This window comes from Poromitra crassiceps (assembly GCF_964638095.1).
Source record: "Poromitra crassiceps genome assembly, chromosome: 27".
In the NCBI taxonomy this organism is placed as follows: Eukaryota; Metazoa; Chordata; class Actinopteri; order Beryciformes; family Melamphaidae; genus Poromitra; species Poromitra crassiceps.
Window position 1 is genome coordinate 12286603 of NC_139650.1, and position 22980 is coordinate 12309582.

A 22980-nucleotide genomic window follows, 5' to 3' on the forward strand; every position below is an offset into this window, starting at 1 on the left:
GCTTTGGAGAATGGTCCATGCAGCCAATCAAGATGCCAAGATGCTCATTGCCGTATGTCTGTCTGTCACCCATTGCTCTCTCCATATGCAATGGCTCAGATGTCTTCCCATATGTTTCAGCCTGTGACTGTGTGTGTGTGTGTGTGTGTGTGTGTGTGCGCGCGTGTGCGTACATGCGTATGTTTTTGCGCCTGTGTGTGTATGTGCCTGTGTGTCTGTGTGCGCGCATGCCGCCAAAGACTATAGAAGGCAAGAGATGAATCTGGTGCTTTTCTGACAACAGCGCTGCCACCATTTTGGCCTGAAAAGCCTGAAAGCACCTCCTTGCGCCAGCACAGAACCATGACAGAGAGACACACCACACAGGCTATTTCGGTAGAGGTACTTCGTACAGTACTTTGTAGGTGGGACATTTTACTGGCTTCATTACGGTCATCTGCTTTCAGGCCAAAATGGTTGAGGCGTACAGTAGCTCTGTTGCTACACGCTGATGTTGCAATGGAACAACATATGATCTTTCAGTTCTTAGCCATGTACCTTCTTTGACTTACATCCCCTGTGTTTCTGCATTGTGTTTCACCTTCTGACAGAGGAGTACAACACCAGCATTCAGGAGAAGCTCCCTCTCATCATTGGCTCTGCAGCGGCCGGCCTGGTCTTCCTCATCGCTGTGGTGGTCATCATCATCGTGTGTAACCGGTGAGTCAGTCCTGTCCCGAGCGCCTGCGAGCCACTGGCCAATAAAACCTATCAATTGACAAAAAGTGCTTTCTCTGTTTAGTGATATTGTGTTTTTATGGAGTCGCCGTGTGTTGCACAAGGTCCTGTGGCTTGTTAAATGTGGGATTTATAGGTACACACCACCTTCATTCTCAAACGTTTACCGTCTTTGGCAGCGGAGACAACCAAATATATCAAAGTCAACATGGCTAACATCACAGGAGTTGTGGAGGTGGTTCCGCTCACAGGGTATGAATTGCACTAATACAGCCAGGTCCCGCCCCCATACTAGAGCTGCAGTCTTGGTCCAGTAAAGGTGCTTTGCTTCAATGAAAAGTAGATGAGCTGACTTGGGTCACCGACATGCTAAAACAATGCAGCCCGTGAGTCTCTAAATGGAGGATAAGCAGCATGTCGTCTGCTGGCACGTTTCCACCACTCGGGCCTGGCTCTCCACACGTCTCTAGTCTGTGTCTTTACAGTGGGTAGATTTGGGGTGTGTTTGATTTGCCTCACCGCGCCTCCCTGGACCAGAGCTAGAGTTCTTTGTCTTTCCCCCCAGGAGGCGTGGCTTCGACAGGGCGGATTCCGAGTACACGGACAAGCTGCAGCACTACACCAGCGGCCACAGTGAGTGAATCAGCCCTCCCCCTCTCTCTCCGGCTCCCCCCCCCCCCCCCACCCCTCAGTACCATGCACACCTGTCTCCATGGCGACCCCCCCCCCCCCAGTACCATGCACACCTGTCTCCATGGCGACCACCTTGCATGCTGGTGTCCTTGGCTGCAGCCCAGCACAGGGATGCTTTACCCCCAATCACAAGTATTGCTGTCTGGATTTAGCCCCACATCATAAGCAGTGTTCACGTGTGTGTTCTGCACATCATCACATTTCATAGTCAACTCAATCTATTGTTGTGGAAATAGGTCAGTCTTCACTCACGTTACAGCGCATTAGCATGCAAATGCCACAAGTCATTTAGCATTGTTGAAAAATTCAAAGGACTTTGGCGAATGAATGGAATTTCTCCACGATGAATTTTTCCCCCTCTCTCTCTCTCCATACCACACAGTAGTCTCTCTCTCTCTCTCTCCATACCGCACAGTAGTCTCTCTCTCTCTCTCCATACCGCACAGTAGTCTCTCTCTCTCTCTCCATACCGCACAGTAGTCTCTCTCTCTCTCTCCATACCGCACAGTAGTCTCTCTCTCTCTCTCTCCATACCACACAGTAGTCTCTCTCTCTCTCTCTCCATACCGCACAGTAGTCTCTCTCTCTCTCTCCATACCACACAGTAGTCTCTCTCTCTCTCTCCATACCGCACAGTAGTCTCTCTCTCTCTCTCCATACCGCACAGTAGTCTCTCTCTCTCTCTCCATACCACACAGTAGTCTCTCTCTCTCTCTCTCCATACCACACAGTAGTCTCTCTCTCTCTCTCCATACCACACAGTAGTCTCTCTCTCTCTCTCCATACCACACAGTAGTCTCTCTCTCTCTCTCCATACCACACAGTAGTCTCTCTCTCTCTCTCCATACCACACAGTAGTCTCTCTCTCTCTCTCCATACCACACAGTAGTCTCTCTCTCTCCATAGCGCACAGTTACTGTTAATACAATAATGCAGGAATAAATCCTGGAGACGGAGCTGAGGAGAAGCTTCCTCAAGGATATCATGGCTTATCCTTTTGTTTTCCTACCTGAATGGAAAGGCACTGATCTATTTCAATCTTGACTTTATGACCTCATGCATTTGTATTTACGTATTTGATAGTTTCATGACTGCTCTGTTTGAGTGAAGGTCACAGCTCTCTCACTATATTACCATCACAGTCAAAGCTGTACAAATACAAAGAACCCGCTTTTTTTCTTGGGCCACTTTGTGATTGAGTGTGCCAGTAACGGGCTAGCTAGGCTATTTCACAGCTATTAGGACAAACAGAAGTCCTGTGTGCATTCTGTCCTCACACCAGTCACACTTTGGGCGTCTGCCCCTGTTTTTCGGTGGTCTTTGCCATCGTTGGCGGGGGGTCTTTTGGATGGCGCTTCAGACTGGGAAGAGATTGTGGAGTTTTGTTAATGGGGGGTTTGCCTGGTGAGATCCTCTCCATCTGTTCATGACCGCCACCAGTGTTGGGGGTAACTCATTACAAAAGTAACATATTACATGTAATATATTACTTTTAGCAGTAACTCAGTAATATAACTGATTACTTATAGGATTTCAGTAATATTATACCAGTTACTTTGTCAAGTAACTCAAGTTACAAATTGAGTTAACATCAAAGCACATATTTAAATAAAGATACAATAATTTCCTTATCAGACTGTGTGTTTTTATGCATACAACCACTATATATGACAATAACAAAGGAAAAGAATAACATTTAGAATTTTGGGCGGTTTACACTGACTTCAAGGCAGTTGAAATTATTTTTCGGGATGGTTCCAGGGCGGCGATGTCATTCTGCTGCTGCTGTTGTTTTGGTGAAAGTAATGCAAAAGTAGTGTAATAAGTAACGAGTTACTCTACACAGACAGTAATATTGTAAAGTAACTTATTACTTTCAAATGAAAGTAACTAGTAATAAGTAGTATATTACATTTTGAGAGTAACTTGCCCAACACTGACCGCCACACACCCAGTTTTAGTATGATCCACCACCACACACCCCTCCAGCTTTAGTATGATCCACCACCACACACCCCTCCAGCTTTAGTATGATCCACCACCACACACCCCTCCAGCTTTAGTATGATCCACGAGCTCTGCAGCAGCATGAGCATGAGTGCAGGTAGCCATGGAAATAGCCTCAGGCCAGATGTGGAAGTGAGAGCCCAATAATCGGATTTAAAACTTGGGACACTTAAGTCCCTGAACACTCAAAGGCCACCTTAAGCCAATTTACCTGGCATCAGGGCTTAGGAGAGCCAATTTATTTCCTGGAGCCGGAGCGGAGCGATGCGGATATTGCGCCCGGGTTTCTCTCCTGGGTGTTAATAGCACTATGACTCACAGGCGTTGATATATATGTATTAACCTGCCTTATCACCACTGAGAAGACTTGGGAGTACCATGTCCTTGGTCATTGACTACATGTACAGCAGCCATGAGGCACTAGTCGTCATAACCACCGTTTCTAACTACACTACCTTCTCTATCTATTCCATTTTCAACCTTCACTGGCTGCTCAAATATATATATAAAAAGAAAATCATATAATTGCACTGGAATGTGGATTGATTGAATGCATTTGACTGTCAAACCTTGAGGCATGGAATATTATAGTGGCTGTTTCCTTTTTTCCAAGTGACTCCAGGAATGAAGATTTATATTGATCCGTTCACTTATGAGGACCCCAACGAAGCTGTGAGGGAGTTCGCCAAGGAGATTGATATCTCCTGCGTGAAGATTGAGCAGGTCATTGGTGCAGGTAATGGAAAAATCTGAAGGGAGAGAAATGATGGAATAGAATATTGTGAAATCGCTTGCTTGTTAATTGATTTCAGAATATAGATGGATGCATGAAAAGTGGTTACATTTAGTTGCTTATGGCAGCAGCCGGTGGTTCTCAAACTTCTTCACGTCAAGGACCCCTAAACTGACACATTAGACCACAGACCCCCATTTGATAAGAATTTGTCCAAGGGTACCCCATTTGATAAAATATTTGCTTTAAAGGAACAGCTCACCCTAAAATCCAAAATACATATATTCCCTCTCACCTGTAGTGTATCCATCTATATAGTTTTGTGTTAGTTGCCTGAGTTTTGGAGATATCGATATTTGGAGAGTTTCTGCTTTCTCTCCAATACAATGGAACTGGATGGCACTCAGCTTGTGGTGCTCAAAGTGCCAAAGAAATATATTTGATAAACTCAACAGCATTGTCTCTTTCCAGAAATCATGACCCGGTTACTCAAGATAATGCACAGACTTTGTTGTCAGTAGTTTCATGTAGGAACTATTTTCTTTTGCAGTCTCATGTAGGAACTAGCTAGCATGATTTCTGGAAATCATGCATGAAACAATGCTGTTGAGTTTTTCAAATGTATTTGTTTGGTGCTTCGAGCACCAGAAGCCAGGTGCCATCTAGACTCAGCTCTCAGTCTTAATCCGTTTCACTACTGTAAGACTGAGAATATTACTATTTAAATCTTTTCATAACGTTAGGTGGTGCTGTTGGAAGCCTTGCATCGGAGAACCAATCATGAGCGTTGTGGGCGGGCCTGCTTTCTGGGAGCAGTGACGCTCATGCAGAACCCGTGCTGTCGCGTTTGCAGAGAAACATATTAATCACTTAGAAACAAACATAACCTGTTAACACATTGAGTGCCAGCCATTTTTTCAATCCTGTAGGTAAGTTGTGCCAGGTTTTTTTTTTGAGGATTCTGGCTCATTTTACAAGAGCCGAGGATTATTTTCTGTTAAGAATTCGTGAACACCAATCATCTAAAAATAACTAATAGAATGTGTGCTTTCTCTGTCTAAAAGAGTTAGTTTGCAGAGTTAGTAGTTATGTAGATATTAGCCGTTGAGTACAGCATGGTTTCAGAGATTTTCAGAGAGTTTGGAGATAAATGGATTTTTAGAACCACCTCACGTGCCTGTGATTATGGGTGCCCTTGTCTCCCACTCTGTGCGCTCTCTCTCTCTCTCTCTCTCTCTCTCCTCTCTCTCTCTCTGAGAGAGAGAGAGAGAGAGAGAGAGAGAGTGTGTGTGTCTCCAAACTCCTCCCTCCGTCTGTGCTGCGCAGTGCTCTGCTGCTGGGAGTTTGAGCAGCGACTCTCCCTGGCAGCGAGTGTGGATAGGTCTCACTGTCTCTTGGGTTTGAGAGCCCCGATGAACCCCCGTGCGACTCTAGGCTTTATGCTGCTCACCCAGTCCATTTCTGGAACCCCCCACCGCAGCAGCGCGAAGCGTCCCCGCCTACAGTATGAGAATGAGGCTCGTTCGTTTCTGACTGTAAAATCGCCAAGCCATTTCCGCGGGAGGCGGCTGCTTTTGGTCCACGGGTCCCGTGGCTGTGGCTTTGTCTCTGTCTCTGTCTGGAGAGAACTGTCGCCACTTAGTGGTCGGTAAAATAGATTATACACATTCTCTTGCTCCAATAGTGATATAGAAGATGTAAAAGTTGTTGATTGATGTCCCACCGTCAAAAAAAAAAAATGTTTATGTAAGACGAGATATCTCGGCTCTGGCACTCAAGCGTTGGATTATGTAAGACGAGATATCTCGGCTATGGCACTCAACGTGTTAATAGGACGTGTTTAATTCGGCCCCGGCGGCTAGAGGTCTTTCCCCCAGCGATAAGCCCGACTCCCCAGGCTAACGTTACAGAGCCTGCTGATGACTTCACAATGGCAAGCGGACCACTTCCGGGTAGGAAAAATTATTGTAAAATAAACAACAGGTATAAACTCTCTTTGCAGCACATCAGTGTCTTGCTCTATATTGGAACTATGAAACATTGCATTGCCGCTACCAAATAAAATTCTAATAATAAATGTAGGCGTGTCTGCTGCCGGCCGTTCTCGCCGGGCTCAATGAACCAGATTTGGAACAGTGAATTCCCAGACGTTTGGTGGTTAGGTGGCGCTGTTGGCGCCGCTCACCAAACGTCTGGAAACCGAGACTAGGTGCCATCCAGTTCCATTGTATTCAAGAGAAGGCAGACATCTCTGCGGCCGATATCTCCAAAACTCAGGCACCTATCCCAAAACGATATAGATGGATAAATAGCACTACAGGTGAGAGGAAAAATATGTATTTTGAATTTTAGGGTGAGCTGTCCCTTTAAGATGTTTTATTACAGAAAGTTTATGAAACCCATTACCAAAATAGTCATACATTCTGTCATTGCGTTACTTATGGATGGAATTCTAGTCAAAGTAAATTATCCCCCTTTGCTGGGGACCCCCTGAATCCTCCTCAAGGACCCCTGGGGGCCCCCGGACCCCTCTTTAAGAACCACTGCCTTATGCTGAGTTGAATCATTGTACTGGCTCTTCTGTGACAGGAGAGGAGTTGAATCATTCTACTGGCTCTTCTGTGACAGGAGAGGAGTTGACTCATTGTACTGGCTCTTCTGTGACAGGAGAGGAGTTGAATCATTGTACTGGCTCTTCTGTGACAGGAGAGGAGTTGAATCATTGTACTGGCTCTTCTGTGACAGGAGAGGAGTTGAATCATTGTACTGGCTCTTCTGTGACAGGAGAGGAGTTGAATCATTGTACTGGCTCTTCTGTGACAGTAGAGGAGTTGAATCATTGTACTGGCTCTTCTGTGACAGGAGAGGAGTTGACTCATTGTACTGGCTCTTCTGTGACAGGAGAGGAGTTGAATCATTGTACTGGCTCTTCTGTGACAGGAGAGGAGTTGACTCATTGTACTGGCTCTTCTGTGACAGGAGAGGAGTTGACTCATTGTACTGACTCTTCTGTGACAGGAGAGGAGTTGACTCATTGTACTGGCTCTTCTATGACAGGAGAGGAGTTGAATCATTGTACTGGCTCTTCTGTGACAGTAGAGGAGTTGACTCATTGTACTGGCTCTTATGTGACAGTAGAGGAGTTGAATCATTGTACTGGCTCTTCTGTGACAGGAGAGGAGTTGAATCATTGTACTGGCCCCTCTGTGACAGGAGAGGAGTTGAATCATTGTACTGGCTCTTCTGTGACAGGAGAGGAGTTGAATCATTGTACTGGCTCTTCTGTGACAGGAGAGGAGTTGAATCATTGTACTGGCTCTTCTGTGACAGGAGAGGAGTTGAATCATTGTGCTGGCTCTTCTGTGACAGGAGAGTTTGGGGAGGTGTGCAGCGGCAACCTGAAGCTGCCGGGGAAAAGGGAGATGTTTGTGGCCATCAAAACGCTCAAGTCCGGCTACACGGAGAAGCAGAGGCGGGACTTCCTCAGCGAGGCCAGCATCATGGGCCAGTTCGACCACCCCAACATCATCCACCTGGAGGGTGTGGTCACCAAGAGCAGCCCCGTCATGATTGTCACCGAGTTCATGGAGAACGGATCTCTGGACTCCTTCCTCAGGGTGAGTCACTGTGTTCCATCACTGTGTTCTATCACTGTCTGGATGAGTGACTTATTAAGTCTAGTTTCAACTGTGACTATTCAAACACACACAGACAAACAACCACTCTTATCCTTTTACCTGCACAAACACCTGAGCTTAATCACCTAAGCAGGTTTTTCCCTGCATAGGGGAATGTTTGGTGCACACACACACACACACACACACACACAAACACACACACACACACACACACACACACACACACACACACACGCACACACACACACACAAACAAAAGGAGGGTTTAGCCACCCCTCAAAGGCCCCAAACATCCTGACAATGACTCATATATTTGCGTTCAGGAGAACGCTGACTGCATATTAACTCAAAATCTAGCTTTTTTACTTGATCATTTTTAGAGAATTTCAAAGCCCACATTTTCCTTCAAATGGTTTCCTTTCTAAAAAAAAAAACCTGGGGTGCTGTGAAAACACATTGCTCCATAAGTTCTGACAATGACTGATATATTTGAGATCAGGAAAACTCTGACTGCACACAAGTGACACAACTCAAAGTCAAGTATTTATTTGATCAATTTAGAGCAGGGGTGCCCAAATTCTTTCCCACGAAGGGCCAAAACTCAATCTGGGTGGAGGGCCGAGGGCCAAAAATAAACGTTGTGGAATTACATTCAAATGTATTGTGTTTTATAGAAAATTAACATCCTAAATCTAAAATAACATTTCAATATAATAATCTACTTTTTATCCGTTTGGTAATTGTAATAATTTGCAATTGGTTATATATATTTAAAAAAACATCTGCATTTGTGGGGAGCTTAAACATTTAATCAGTAAACACCCCGTTAAAAACAGTTGTATTTTCCACCTTTGTAATTAAGAGAGAAATTTGACTTAATTCACAACTTGAAAAATCCTCAAGGTACTTTGAAAATCAGTTTCGTAGTGGCGACGTATATTGCACTCTTTCAAAACAGCCACTCTCTGTCTGCAAATGAGACAAACCGCTGTTGAATTTACTTTGGTAAAAAAATACTCGTCTTGCCGCTCCGTCCTAAACTTTCTTTTGTCAGTGTGCCACTGCCGTGATGATGATCTGTCCATCTTGCTGAGCTGGTGTAAAGCCAGTGACTGGGGAGGGATCAAATATCAGAGCTCACCCCCCAACCAGGTGATTCAGCCAACCAATCAGAAGCAATCAATCCTCAGACAGCAATGCCTCACACCCGTGTGATAGAGTCGGGGAGAGAGAATACCAGCTGCACAAAATTAACGTTAATCGTAGATAGAAGAGTCCCGACATCTCAATTCATGCGCGGACTGCATAATCGGGCACGTCGGGCAAACCCCCCCCCTCCCGCAAATCCGTGGCGGGCCAAAACAAACTTGGCCCGCGGGCCCCAAATTGGTCAGCACTGATTTAGAGAATTTCAAAGTTAAAGTCTCACATTTCTACGTTGAAATGACTGTCTGAAACTCGCTCGGAAAACACATCGCTCCGCTAATTTCTGATAATGACTGATATGTTTGTGTTCAGACACTAAGCAAGATCCGGACCAATCATGCTAACTGTTGTGTGTAGTCACCCCCAAAGGCCCATTCTCAGCCAGGAAAAACCCAGACACGCTCAAACACACACACACACACACACACACACATTATGCTCAAACACACATGCTCAAACACACACACGCACACACACATTATGCTCAAACACACATGCTCAAACACACACACGCACACACACATTATGCTCAAACACACACGCTCAAACACACACATTTGCCCAATAATCTCACTGGGTTCATGCACTTATGCGCAGCCATCTTTGTTCCAGTGAACATCAGTATTCAGTACATTAATCATGTCTCTCCTCTTTAGTTAGCGTAGCGTCCATCAGAGGTAACCTGATCTCTGTGCAGTCACGCTACACCGCTAACACTCACACACGATGTCTGTCTGCAGAATTATTCATTTGTCTTCTGCTTCTTCTCTCGTTATTTTGGATTTTCTCTCTTGTTCTTTATCAGTATGCTGGACTACTGAATAACAGGGCCCGGCTGTCTGCTTACTGAGACCGTCGGTTCCGTTGTTGCCCTTTGCTGTTTGCCATGTTTCTGATTTGCATTCGCCCCACAGTAACTCTACTGCTCATTATTATGTATTATAAAATGGCTCTCTCAAATCAAGCAATCTGATTGGTTCACAGCCATTGTATAATTCCAGTAACCGAGTTCAATAACCCATGGCCATGGGTTATTGGTTGCCATGGCAACTCTCTTACTAAGAGAGTAATAATAAGGCTTACCTCAAATGACAACGTAGAAAAAAAAATGGCGGAGACAGCTGTCAGATCCTTGTGAATCGATCTTCGCTTATAACTTTACTAATACTTCGCAGAAAATGATGTTTTGTACAAGAATAGATGCGGGCTAATGTCTTCTTTGCAAAATAAAGGCTGTTAACTCCGCATTTAACCCCGTAACGTTAGTTGGTGTCGGGCAAGCCCTGAGAATGCAACGCTGCGCTCGAGCTGCCTGGGTTTCCAGAAAGCTCTCAGCCAAGCGCCAGGATTGGCCAATGTCAACTTCAGTCTCCAGAACGATCCAATCAAATCACCCGCAGGTCTATCTTCTTGCTAGAGGTCCCGCCTTACAGTAGTGTTTCAACTGACTCTCAGAATACCATGCCAGTCGGACTTATAGTGTTATTATTATTATATTATTATACTTGGAACCCTTTTATAAAAGCAATATAGCACTCGAGCAGCGTGTGTTGTGGAATATATCCCCCTGCTCAGTTGTTATCCCACTCGGCCTGCGGCCTCGTGGGATAACAACTGATCAGGGGGATATATTCACCACAACACACTTGCTCTCGTGATATATTGCTTAAGTATATGGATGCCTATAGGAACCACACGGTTCTTTTTACAGAACTCCCTGACAAAAAAAAAATGCAGTGCTCACAAGTTCATGGGATTTTGAATTTTCATAATCTAACCAGAGAAAGATATTCCACAGAACCTACTTGGCTCCCCCATCTTCAACCCGTATAAATAATTCACATCATTTGCAAGATTGAAAATGAAATGTCAGATGTTTGAACGTGAAGTTGGCTGTGAGATGAGAAGGCGCTGCTGTCACAAAGTCTGTCGTGTGATGTCAGCTCAATACAAACATGTCTCCTCTAATATGACAGACTTTTCCCCGCGCTTTCAGACCCTCTAATTGGTCTTTTCACATATTTTTTAAAAGAGCTGCTGATTTATGCTAATTGGGAACGTATGATCTTTGCCAAAATAAAGGCCTATTTTTAGTCAAACTTCACTTCAAGAGAGGATGAGAGGAAACCCTGTATTATAGATGACAGTACTGTATGTCATGTTCATGCAGAGTGAATGTAGATTCAAATTTCAAGTCAAGCCATTTCCTTGTCTTATATAAGAATGAGGAGATATGTTCTGCATGCAGGGCTGTAGTGGTGGCTAAACGCACGTAAACGGCGTTTACGTACCTTTTTCAATGCTCTGCAGCGTTTAGGCACCTTTTAAGATCGTTTACTCACATGTTTAAATCGTTTATGCACACTTATTATTGCACGAGTTTTAACACGTTCGCGTAAACTCCGTTGATGCGGAGACCACGCCAAGCACGTCACACACCAAAAGAAAAGAAAAAAGATTACACATGGGCATGGCACTGACCAGGATCTCCGCGAACCGTAGCCTATTTTTGTGGAGCGCTCCGCGGGAAAGGTACACGGCCCCGGTCACGTTGGTGCCTTTATCGAGCTGTGCTTGCCTGCCCAGACAGCGCTCCCTTCAAACAACTTAACGGTGCCATTGTGCCAGCGATGCGCAATGCGCATTTGGAGAGCAGCTCATGGTGAGCTGAACATAGGTAAGGTTGGTTAAAAATGTGTGTCCGGAGTGGGGAAAATCATATAGGCTCACCGTTTTACAACTGAAGAGTGAATCACTGGTGTAAGAAACATGATTGATTTCCCTCTGATCAAGTAAAGTTTGTAACATTAGGTGCGTGCGAGTCGACTTGAATAGTCCAGGTGCTACTGTATAAAGCCAATATAATACGACCATGTTGAAAACTATCTAGAAACATACTGGTGTTTGTTGTGCCGAGATCTGTATAAATAAATATTGGCTGACTAAAATTTAGTGGCCAGAGTGGCAGAACCACTTTTATTTCCATGTACAGTATGTTGTCTACCTATCCTTGCCCAATGTGTTTGTCGACAGTTTGAATTATATATTGGTATTCAAGAATCACAGATTCAATCTGTCTACATACTTTTAGCTATAAAGCTGAAGCTGACAATCACAGGTACAGTGTGTGTGAGAGAGAGAACTATATTACTCTTCAAACTGTATATACTGGGTTCATACAAGGTCCTTTAAAGTAGGCTACCTACTGTATAATTTAACTTTTCATACCTGGAGAAATTCAACAAATGTTCAATAAATACATTTTATATTGATTGTTTAGGCCTAATTATTTGTAAAGTCACAACACATTAGAGATGTGTGTAGTTCATTTTGCTCTCAAATGCACCAGGTTGATGAATTTTACTCTAAAATTAAAAAAGAAAATCTTCCGGGGGAGAATCCCCCCGGACCCCCCTTGAGGGGCAAGGCCCATCCCATAGCCAGCTACTTTTTCTATCTGGCTGGCTACTCAGAAATGTGGGGGAACCCCCTGATATACCTTATAGAGCTATATGATTCAGATTAAGTTGTTCTATATACTCTCATATTTTGTCTTGTATATCGGTCACGGAAGCTTATTTATCCGCCGTTATAACACTGCCGGTGCCGCGTGAGAAAGCTGCCTCGAGTCAAAAGTATAGTTTACCCACCTTTTTTTTTACCACTACAGCACTGTCTGCATGTATATATGTTATTACACTTGCATTGCAAAGTCACTGTTTGGTGCACGCATTTCTTTTGACACAATATAGGCTCATTTACATTTTGAATGAATGAGGATGCAGGTCGTAAAGATTCCAGCTTTACCAATGTAATGGTATTAACTCATTCAGGGCCAATGACGTCTTTGACGTCTTATCAGGAATAGCCCAGAGGGCCAATGACGTGTTTGACGTGTTTTTGTTTTTATTACTGCAGGGCGTAGTTAAAACACTTCCCCAGCCTGTCACATGGTATCAGGTCCCTATCATCTAAGACAACACGTGAACAAACACATACCGCAGCTGTTGTTTTGAAATTGAGCAGGAGGAATATCAGAAAATGGATAAGGAGCTTGCCTTGTGCAGACAGGAGAAACCCCATTGAAACGCCCCTCGCGCGCTGCAGGAGCTGGTCGCTTTCCTGTGTGCCAGCCTTCCTGTGTGCCAGCCGGAGAAAACCGGAGAAAGTAATCCACAGATGCGTTTGATCATCGGAGGAATGAGGAAATGATCGATCAGCAGTGATCAGAGGGCGGTGAGGACGTGTTGAATAGCCGAGGGGAAAACGGGAGCAGGGAGAATATGACAGGGGGAGACATGGACGAGCAGCACACGAACAGCTACTGTAGGCAGGCAGAAGCCCGCTGCCCGTTCTCAAGAGCTTCATGAAATCGCTGGACTGCGTGCCCTCCAGTGTAGTGTCTCTGCTCCAGTGTTGCTCCTGGCCAATCCCGGCGCCACAGGGCGTGGTTATTGCTTATCCTATGTGGGGTTAGAAATCACGCAACGAAGGGGGATCGTGTGTGTGTGTGTGTGTGTGTGTGTGTGTCTGTGTGTGTGTGTGTGTGTGTGTGTCTGTCTGTCTGTCTGTCTGTCTGTCTGTCTGTCTGTCTGTCTGTCGGTGTGTCTGTCTGTCTGTCTCTCTGTCTGTCTGTCTGTGTGTCTGTCTGCACACTCACTCACACTGCTGTAGTGTTGAATGTAAAAAAAAAGCACTTCATGTGTATATATATATATATATATATATATTTTTTTTTTTCATTTGTGTCATAACGAATAGTATTTACATGTCTGATGTCAATACAGTTCAAAATAAAAGAATTGAGAGCGAGTTCTCCTTGAGAATGTGTATTTTACAGAAATTGCATTTGCTCCTGTTTGTCATCTGAGAGAGAGACATTTTGGGTGAAAACAGGGTGTATATAAATGGATATAAGTAGAGTACAGAACATGCTAAAAGCTAACTTTTTTTTCCCTGGTGAACCCAGAGACGTACATCTTCATTTTGAGGTATTGCAAATCACTCTGGTGCTAATAGATAATTTACTGTGGGTCTTGAAAGATGACCAACAATTATGAAAATCTTTGGCCTGTGCTAAATATTGGCAGTCCTAAACTGGCCCTGAATGAGTTAATGAAGTCCTCGAAAATATGATCCGCTACTATAAATGATATCTTTCCCGCAGTCTGATCCCAACCCGTTTCTCCACCAAACTTGAGTGAGTTCACGCTCAGCGATCAGGATCCCAGCAGCATCACATAGGAGAGCACTGGAGCACATCATGGATCATCTCAAAACACCTTTAACTGGTGCAGAGATCAAGACACTGATGTTTCCACAGCACAGTGTCAGGTGCTCCAGGGCTCTCCTGTTTGACCCACTTTACACCAGCTTGATCCCATTCCCTTACTCACCACTACAAAACCTGCCTGCAATAATAAGCCTAGAGAAAAATCTAAATGTGGTCGATTCCCCGCCTATCAACGCGAGGGTCGCAGGTTCGAGCCCCCGTGTTACCTCTGACTTGGCATAGAGGCACAATTGGCATGTTTGCGGGTGGGAAGCCGGATTAAGGGTACATCTCCTGGTCGCTGCACTAGTGCCTCCTCTGGTCGGTCGGGGGATGGGCGGGGGGTCTGAATGACATGAAAAGCCTTCCTCTGTGGCTCACACTACAGATCAAAACCATCTTGAAGGAAGCAGCCATGCCAGCTGCTGTCAGCACAGCTCTGACTGCTGCTCGGGTTCAGACAGGGGATCTGTATTTGCATTCAGCCTCCCGACCTGGAGACACAGAGCATCAGCTCTGTGTTGGGTTTGATGTGCTGGTGGTGCAGGGTGTGTGTCTGTATGGAGATGTTTGATGTGGTGGTGGTGCAGGGTGTGTGTCTGTATGGAGATGTTTGATGTGCTGGTGGTGCAGGGTGTGTGTCTGTATGAAGATGTTTGGTTGGATGTGGTGGTGCAGGGTGTGTGTCTGTATGGAGATGTTTGATGTGTTGGTGCAGAGTGTGTGTCTGTATGGAGATGTTTGGTTGGATGTGGTGGTGCAGGGTGTGTGTCTGTATGGAGATGATGTGGTGGTGCAGGGTGTGTGTCTGTATGGAGATGTTTGGTTGGATGTGGTGGTGCAGGGTGTGTGTCTGGATGGAGATGTTTGATGTGGTGGTGCAGGGTGTGTGTCTGTATGGAGATGTTTGGTTGGATGTGGTGGTGCAGGGTGTGTGTCTGTATGGAGATGTTTGATGTGCTGGTGGTGCAGGGTGTGTGTCTGTATGGAGATGTTTGATGTGGTGGTGCATGGTGTGTGTCTGTATGGAGATGTTTGATGTGCTGGTGGTGCAGGGTGTGTGTCTGGATGGAGATGTTTGGTTGGATGTGGTGGTGCAGAGTGTGTGTCTGTATGGAGATGTTTGGTTGGATGTGGTGGTGCAGAGTGTGTGTCTGGATGGAGATGTTTGGTTGGATGTGGTGGTGCAGAGTGTGTGTCTGTATGGAGATGTTTGATGTGCTGGTGGTGCAGGGTGTGTGTCTGTAATGGAGATGTTTGCTAAACATATTTGACAGCACATTGTATTCAAAACAACGGGGGAACCTCTGTGGCACCTCGTGGTGACAGATTATGACAACAAGAGCTGACAGTGTCAAAGCGTCTTGTGTGTTCTGTGGGGGGAGGCAGGCCTGCTGGTTTCACATGGTCACTGCAGTCTGCACCTACATGTGTTCTGTGGGGCGAGGCAGGCCTGCTGGTTTCACATGGTCACTGCAGTCTGCACCTAGCTGCCTGCTGGAGAAACAGGTGCTGCTCCTGTAGGTAACAGAGGATGCGAGGATGGAGAGATTGATCACAGCCCTTATCGGGAGGGAATGGAAGTCTTCCTTTTTTTAATGCTTTTATTGAACCAAAATGGCATTCTTTCCATACATACATAGATACACATACAGTAAAAAAAAAAAAAGACAGAGAAAAACAAAGTACCTCCTACCACTCCCCACTCACCACTAGGGGTGTCAAAAATAATCGATTATAAGATGCATCGCGATGCGGACGTGCACGATTCTGCATCGATTCACAAATATCAAAAATCGATTATTTAAAAAATATATATATATTTTTTTAATAATCGAATAAAATATAATGGAAGTACATGCAGTTGTTTATTTGGATCATAATACAATGCAATTCCAAATGCACTTTTATTTTAAAAGTAGCCACACAGTGAGAAAAAATAAAGTGAGAAAAAATAAATCATGTATTGGGGGAAAAAAGTGATGCATCGATTATCGATGCATCGAGATGCATCGATAATCGTAATCGAATCGAATCGTGAGGCCAGTGAAGATTCACAGCCCTACTCACCACCCTGGTATGGTATGTCTCCCTCGTTCACTATTGAAAAATAGAAAACCTCAAATTCAATAAAATAAGGTATGAGGTACTAATATACATTAATAAAGTATATTACAATATTAAGCAGACAATAGGAGCACAGGAGGACATGTTTCCTTTACTAATTCACTGTAATGATGTTTGTAAGGCCAGAAAAGACCATATTTTTCCATACGTTGTCGGTTTCCTCCTCACATGATACAAGATCTGTTCAGGTGTACTATAGGATGTTTAAAAAAAGAAAAGATAATACATAACATACATACATACAATACATACATACATACATACATACATACATACATACAAGTATACATACATACATACATACGCACACAACCCCCCAAAAAAGCCCAAAATAATTACACTATTATACTCCATTCTGTATCCATTCAATAGATGATCTTTAAACATTCATGTGAATTTATTTAACCATTTCCTCTGTGAATGAGGAAGTTCAGATTTCTAATTTTGAATTCACATTTTCCCAGCTGTACCCGATGGAAGTCTTCATTTAATATGAAATATGAGTATATAATTCATACTGGACCTTGATTCATACAGCTCTCCAAATACCCCCCAGCCCCCCCAGGAAAGATTCCTCTTTCCAACCTGACCCCAAAGACTTTGGAAGAATCTTTCCAATTAAAGTGTGTGCAGAGCCAGTGCATGGATTAGGTGCAGTGTGTTCCTGTGAGGAAGGGTTCAGCCTCCTGAATAATGCATGATGCTTAATTGCTGCGGTGCACGCGGGCTGGACGTGAGCAGAAGCCTGCGCTAGGCTAATGAGCTGCATAGTGTTTGGAGGAGATACAGGTTAGAGCAGTGCTCACACAGACTGGTAATATGGAGGAGATACAGGTTAGAGTAGTGCTCACACAGACTGGTAATATGGAGGAGATACAGGCTCACACAGACTGGTAATATGGAGGAGATACAGGTTAGAGCAGTGCTCACACAGACTGGTAATATGGAGGAGATACAGGTTAGAGCAGTGCTCACACAGACTGGTAATATGGAGGAGATACAGGTTAGAGCAGTGCTCACACAGACTGGTAATATGGAGGAGATACAGGCTAGAGTAGTGCTCACACAGACTGGTAATATGGAGGAGATACAGGTTAGAGCAGTGCTCAAACAGACTGGTAATATGGAGGAGATACAGGTTAGAGCAGTGCTCACACAGACTGGTAATATGGAGGAGATACAGGTTAGAGTAGTGCTCAAACAGACTGGTAATATGGAGGAGATACAGGTTAGAGTAGTGCTCACACAGACTGGTAATATGGAGGAGATACAGGTTAGAGTAGTGCTCACACAGACTGGTAATATGGAGGAGATACAGGTTAGAGCAGTGCTCACACAGACTGGTAATATGGAGGAGATACAGGTTAGAGCAGTGCTCAAACAGACTGGTAATATGGAGGAGATACAGGTTAGAGTAGTGCTCACACAGACTGGTAATATGGAGGAGATACAGGCTCAAACAGACTGGTGATATGGAGGAGATACAGGTTAGAGTAGTGCTCACACAGACTGGTAATATGGAGGAGATACAGGTTAGAGCAGTGCTCAAACAGACTGGTGATATGGAGGAGATACAGGTTAGAGTAGTGCTCACACAGACTGGTAATATGGAGAAGATACAGGCTCACACAGACTGGCATGGCTGGCTGGAGGTACAGCCAACATGGGGGCCCAGCTAACCCGCCCCTCCCTCTCCGTGTGGAGGCTATGAGACTGAGCCGTCTGTCCACACCCGGCCCCGTGGTGTGGATGCTCCCAGGCTGCGCTCTCTGGAATCCGCTCTGTTCTCGGGGGCCTCGTGGTGGGTGGTGGTGTGTGGGGGGTGGGTGGTGGGTGGTGTGGTGGTGCAGGTGTGCACAGTTGGAAGCACAGCTGCACTGCTTCCCCAGACACTCCCCATACATGTGGTAAAGCCCTCAGCACACCATGCAGGGGAACAGCTGTAGACAGACAGCCAGACCCAGCTTAGCCTGGCCCTGGCCCGGCCCTGCCAAGACCAGTTCAACCCAACAACCCAAACTGTGCCGTTACAAACTACAGTCTAAAGGGGCGTTCACACCGACCTATTAAAGTTGGTCGCTGGCGTCGAGTTTACATACAAAGTCAATGCAAACGAGCGATTGAGCGTATATTCGCCTGGGAGAATAATCGCTGGGCGTCCGAGCGGCAGAGACAGAGCGACAGGGAGAAAATACGCTCGTCGCTCAAGATGAAATATTCCAACTCGAGCGAAAATACGCTGGCATCAGTCGCTCGCTGTTCAATGCTGATTGGCTGCTGTGTGAGAGCGAGTCAAGGATCACTCTGGCTTGGAACAAACCGCTGGTTTATTGTGTGGCAACAAACCGCATTGACAGGCTGACAGCTGACATGAAGTGAAGTCTGTACTACCGGTATGCAGCTCGCATTAGGAGCACGCTGATAGGCTTAGCTTGTAAACAATGACGGTGGCTCGTAGTGGACAAACAGCATGACATTGCGTAACGTTATATCCCCCACATGTCCGTCATTTCGTGTGCCTGTTGATGAGCGATTTAAACAGAGCGACAGAGCGATTCCAAAGGGTTGAATCAAGCGACAGAGAGAAAAATAAATATTTCGGTGTGAACACAGCTTAACTGAACAAGGCTGCCACTAGTGGGGGGGGGGGGGGGGGGGGGGAGTAACTTTGGGGGGGTCGGTGGTGGAGTCAGACCAACAAAGTAATACTGTTCTGCATTAGCAGTCCTACTGTAGTATTGTAGCCCTGATGGGGGCGGGCCCATCAGGGCTACAATACTACAGTAGGGCTGCAGCGGTTGTGAAATTCTGGGCCGATACCGATCTTAAAATAACAATTTGGGCCACAGCCGGTACTTTTCTTTCTTCTTTTTTTGCCTACAGTATTTATTCCCCCTTTTGTGACAATCTTCATTATAAATAAATAACTGAACTTGTTTTAAAGTCTTTCCGACCTTCATGACACTATCTTCAAATTCAAATTCAATCATACAAATTTATGTATATATATATTTTTTACCTTTAACCTTTTTTCACGTGAGAGATACACATTGGCCACTGCCATCGATGAATGTCATCTAATTGGCCAATACTGATGTACAGCTGATATATCAGTGCATCTCTAGTTAGTACAGTGGAAACATTGTGACTATGAATTCACTGAAATGAGTCAAATTTGAGTGAAATTTGAATATTTTCTGATAAAATATACATATTATTGACACATGAAACAGGAAGCAATAAACAGACAATGTGTTTTGGAACAGATAGAGAATCTATCACATGTGATTTGGGTTGTTGGTGTTTTGTTTTAAATTAGCAAAAGAGAAGATCAGAGTAAATCAGTGGGCGGGCGAGTCTTTCACTGAGGGGAATCCAGCATCTCTTCCATAATCTAGTCAAACTGTGTTAATCTGCCGTGATGCTGCTAGCAAGCATGTGTATGCTAACAACAAACCTGCAGGCTAGCACAAGCATGTGTGTGCTAACAACAAACCTGCAGGCTAGCACAAGCATGTGTGTGTGCTAACATCAAACCTGCAGGCTAGCACAAGCATGTGTGTTCTAACAACAAACCTGCAGGCTAGCACAAGCATGTGTGTGCTAACAACAAACCTGCAGGCTAGCACACGCATGTGTGTGTGCTAACAACAAACCTGCAGGCTAGCACAAGCATGTGTGTGCTAACAACAAACCTGCAGGCTAGCACAAGCATGTGTGTGTGCTAACATCAAACCTGCAGGCTAGCACAAGCATGTGTGTTCTAACAACAAACCTGCAGGCTAGCACAAGCATGTGTGTGCTAACAACAAACCTGCAGGCTAGCACACACATGTGTGTGTGCTAACAACAAACCTGCAGGCTAGCACAAGAGATGTGCTCTGAGCAGTGGCGTGCCTGACCAAGTTGGTGCCCTAGGCAAGATTTTTGCTGGTGCCCCCCCCCCCCCCCCCCTCCCCCCAACAATTCGAGGGGGTGAACGCAGAATTTTTTTTGGGGGGGTTGGAAGCCAGATTTAGAGGAATATCTAATTTTAAATTAATAGACTGAGCAGGTGTAACCATAAGGCTATTGATTTAGAGGAATATCTAATTTTAAATTAATAGACTGAGCAGGTGTAACCATAAGGCTATTGATTTAGAGGAATATCTAATTTTAAATTAACAGACTGAGCAGGTGTAACCATAAGGCTATTTTCCAAACTGCTCAGCCTCCTGGAAAGATCCATAATCACCAGACTAAGTACATTGCCACTGCCCAGGCTCAATGGACTTGACAAAAAAGGGAGACCACACGTTTCAAAGCAATGTAACACAATGTTTATTTTGGCTGGTATTGCCTTTTCAGAAGGTAGACATCTTTTCTCTTCCATTAGTCTCATCTAGTGTCCTCTAGAGCAGGGGTTCCCAACCTTTTTTGTGCCAAGGACTGGTAGATACATGGGAAAAAAAGTTGCAGACCGGTTGTCAATTTTAATGGTTTTAGTTATATATATTTACTCACCAGGTGGCGACAAAGGTTAAATAACAGCCTTTTGTGTTGTACTATATGTAGCCTATACAGTATTTATGTTTTTGTTTTAACTACAAACATAAATAAACGTCAACTTTTTTTTTTACCTCTCAAAAATCAATGGGCATTCTGATGTCACCGCTAAAACTGCTGCCTGCAGTGCAGGCTCAGAATCGCCCTTCCCCCACTCTGGGAAAAAGCTCCGAGCAGGTAGAAGGGGGCGCGGCCGCGCAGGGGGTGGGGTGGTATGGATTAGGGACCATGGTGAAAGTGCTGCAGCCCAGGCAGCCAGAAAGCCAGAATTAGAAAAATGATTTCACTATTATTTAAAGACTTAAGACGTTGTTGTGCTTATTTTTTGTCTACTATTGCAAAATAATAGTAGGCCTATTATCATGAAAAAGTATTTGTTAAAAAAAATGAAAAAAATAAAAAATACCCTCTCTGGCGCCCCTAACGGCTCAAGCGCCCCTAGCATTTGCCTAGTTCGCCTAATGGACGGCACGCCACTGGCTCTGATTGGGAGAGCATGAGAATCTATGGAGCCGAGGCGTGAGGGGCATCAGTTCAGTCGGCTGTATAAAAAGAAAAAGATATGCTGTTTTTGGCGTATTCAGTGGGCAGATTGGAAGTCGAATTAATTATGAATGACTGAAATTTGAATATTGAAATTCATTCTGACAGCTGTAGTGCCCAAGGTCACACTAGAATTCCCAGCAGCAATCCCACGTCTGTGAATACTCGACAAACTGAGGGATTTTAATATGCTGTTTGTTTGTTTGTTTGTTTTCCAGCAAAACGACGGGCAATTCACTGTGATCCAGCTGGTAGGCATGCTGCGCGGTATCGCCTCAGGCATGAAATACCTGGCTGACATGAACTACGTCCACCGCGACCTGGCCGCCCGCAACATCCTGGTCAACAGCAACCTGGTGTGCAAGGTGTCCGACTTCGGCCTGTCACGCTTCCTGGAGGACGACACGTCAGACCCCACCTACACCAGCGCTCTGGTGAGGAACATGACCTCACACACACATGCACACACACACACACACACACACACATGCACACACACACCAGACCAGGCGCGGACTGCACCATCAGGAGCAGCGGGCCGTTTCCCGGTGGCCTGGCCTGGCCTTTTTGTTTTTTGTTTTTTGCCCGCAGCGCAGTCAGGCCACTCACTGAACAGCAGGCCAGGCAGGCCAGTATGTATAAGTGTTCCTAGTAAGTTGCGCGGATAGCAGGCAGGCAGCCAGGCAGGCAGGAATGAGTTAACTTGTCAGTCAGAAGCTGCTGAGACCCCAGCGCGGGTGGGCGGGGCTTGCTGTTCAACGGTGCCAAAATGGAGAAAAAAAGAGGTGCAGAGAGGTAGAAAGAGAGGAGCCTATGTTGTGTCTTGGCCTAAACTACAATACCAGTGGTAGACAATTGTCTATTGCCTCTCTAGAATATTCAAGACAAATTAAATTAATAACACTGATTTGTGTTTATTTATTTATTTATTTATTTATTTATATTAGGCTATATTTAAAAAAAAATCCCATTGGTCAAATGTAAACAGTAGTGGCTAAACTGAAAGTATGGGTTGGATTGCTTTTGGGGTTTTCTTCACAAAAGTGGAGAAGGAGGCAGAAGCAGCAGCACTGCAGCAGGTGCTCCTGCAGAGCTGGAGGTGGTGTTGAACTTATCAGAATCAGGAACCTTCAGGTAGGCTACAATTTCAGAGCATAAAGTGAAACATGTAGGCTATATGCTTATTGCTTTCACTTTAATGTGCTTTATTGGATTATCAGCAGGACTGCACAATACAGTTTAAAGTGATGTTTTTGCAGTTTGATTTTATTATTATCATTAAGACAAGACAGGACACTGCACTCTTCCTTAAATGAAGTTTGCTGTGAAGCTTTTGTACAGAGGCATGTTTTTGTTTTTACGTCTTCATATTATACTTGCAGTTATCTAGGAAATGTTGAATTATATTCGTGAACAAATAGGTAACATAACATGTAACATCACGTTAGCATTATATTCACTGAATCTTGCTTCAAACAGCCCAGATTTTTCATATCAGT

The 22980-nt window shown here is 44.8% G+C and overlaps 1 protein-coding gene across 2 annotated transcripts in view; it reads left to right on the forward strand.

Annotated features, from left to right (window-relative positions):
- Positions 1 to 22980, forward strand: part of ephb2b (eph receptor B2b) — a gene marked incomplete at both ends in the record, with an annotated part of 318948 nt that overhangs the window by 286762 nt on the left and 9206 nt on the right. Inside the window, 5 exons of one of the 2 annotated variants that reach the window (XM_083661661.1) lie at positions 591 to 699; positions 1286 to 1350; positions 4031 to 4153; positions 7520 to 7767; positions 21700 to 21915. In XM_083661661.1, the coding sequence (XP_083517787.1) occupies positions 591 to 699; positions 1286 to 1350; positions 4031 to 4153; positions 7520 to 7767; positions 21700 to 21915 (761 nt within the window). Of the gene's footprint in view, positions 1 to 590; positions 700 to 1282; positions 1351 to 4030; positions 4154 to 7519; positions 7768 to 21699; positions 21916 to 22980 lie in introns of both variants that reach the window. The other variant, XM_083661662.1, reaches the window with a different exon arrangement.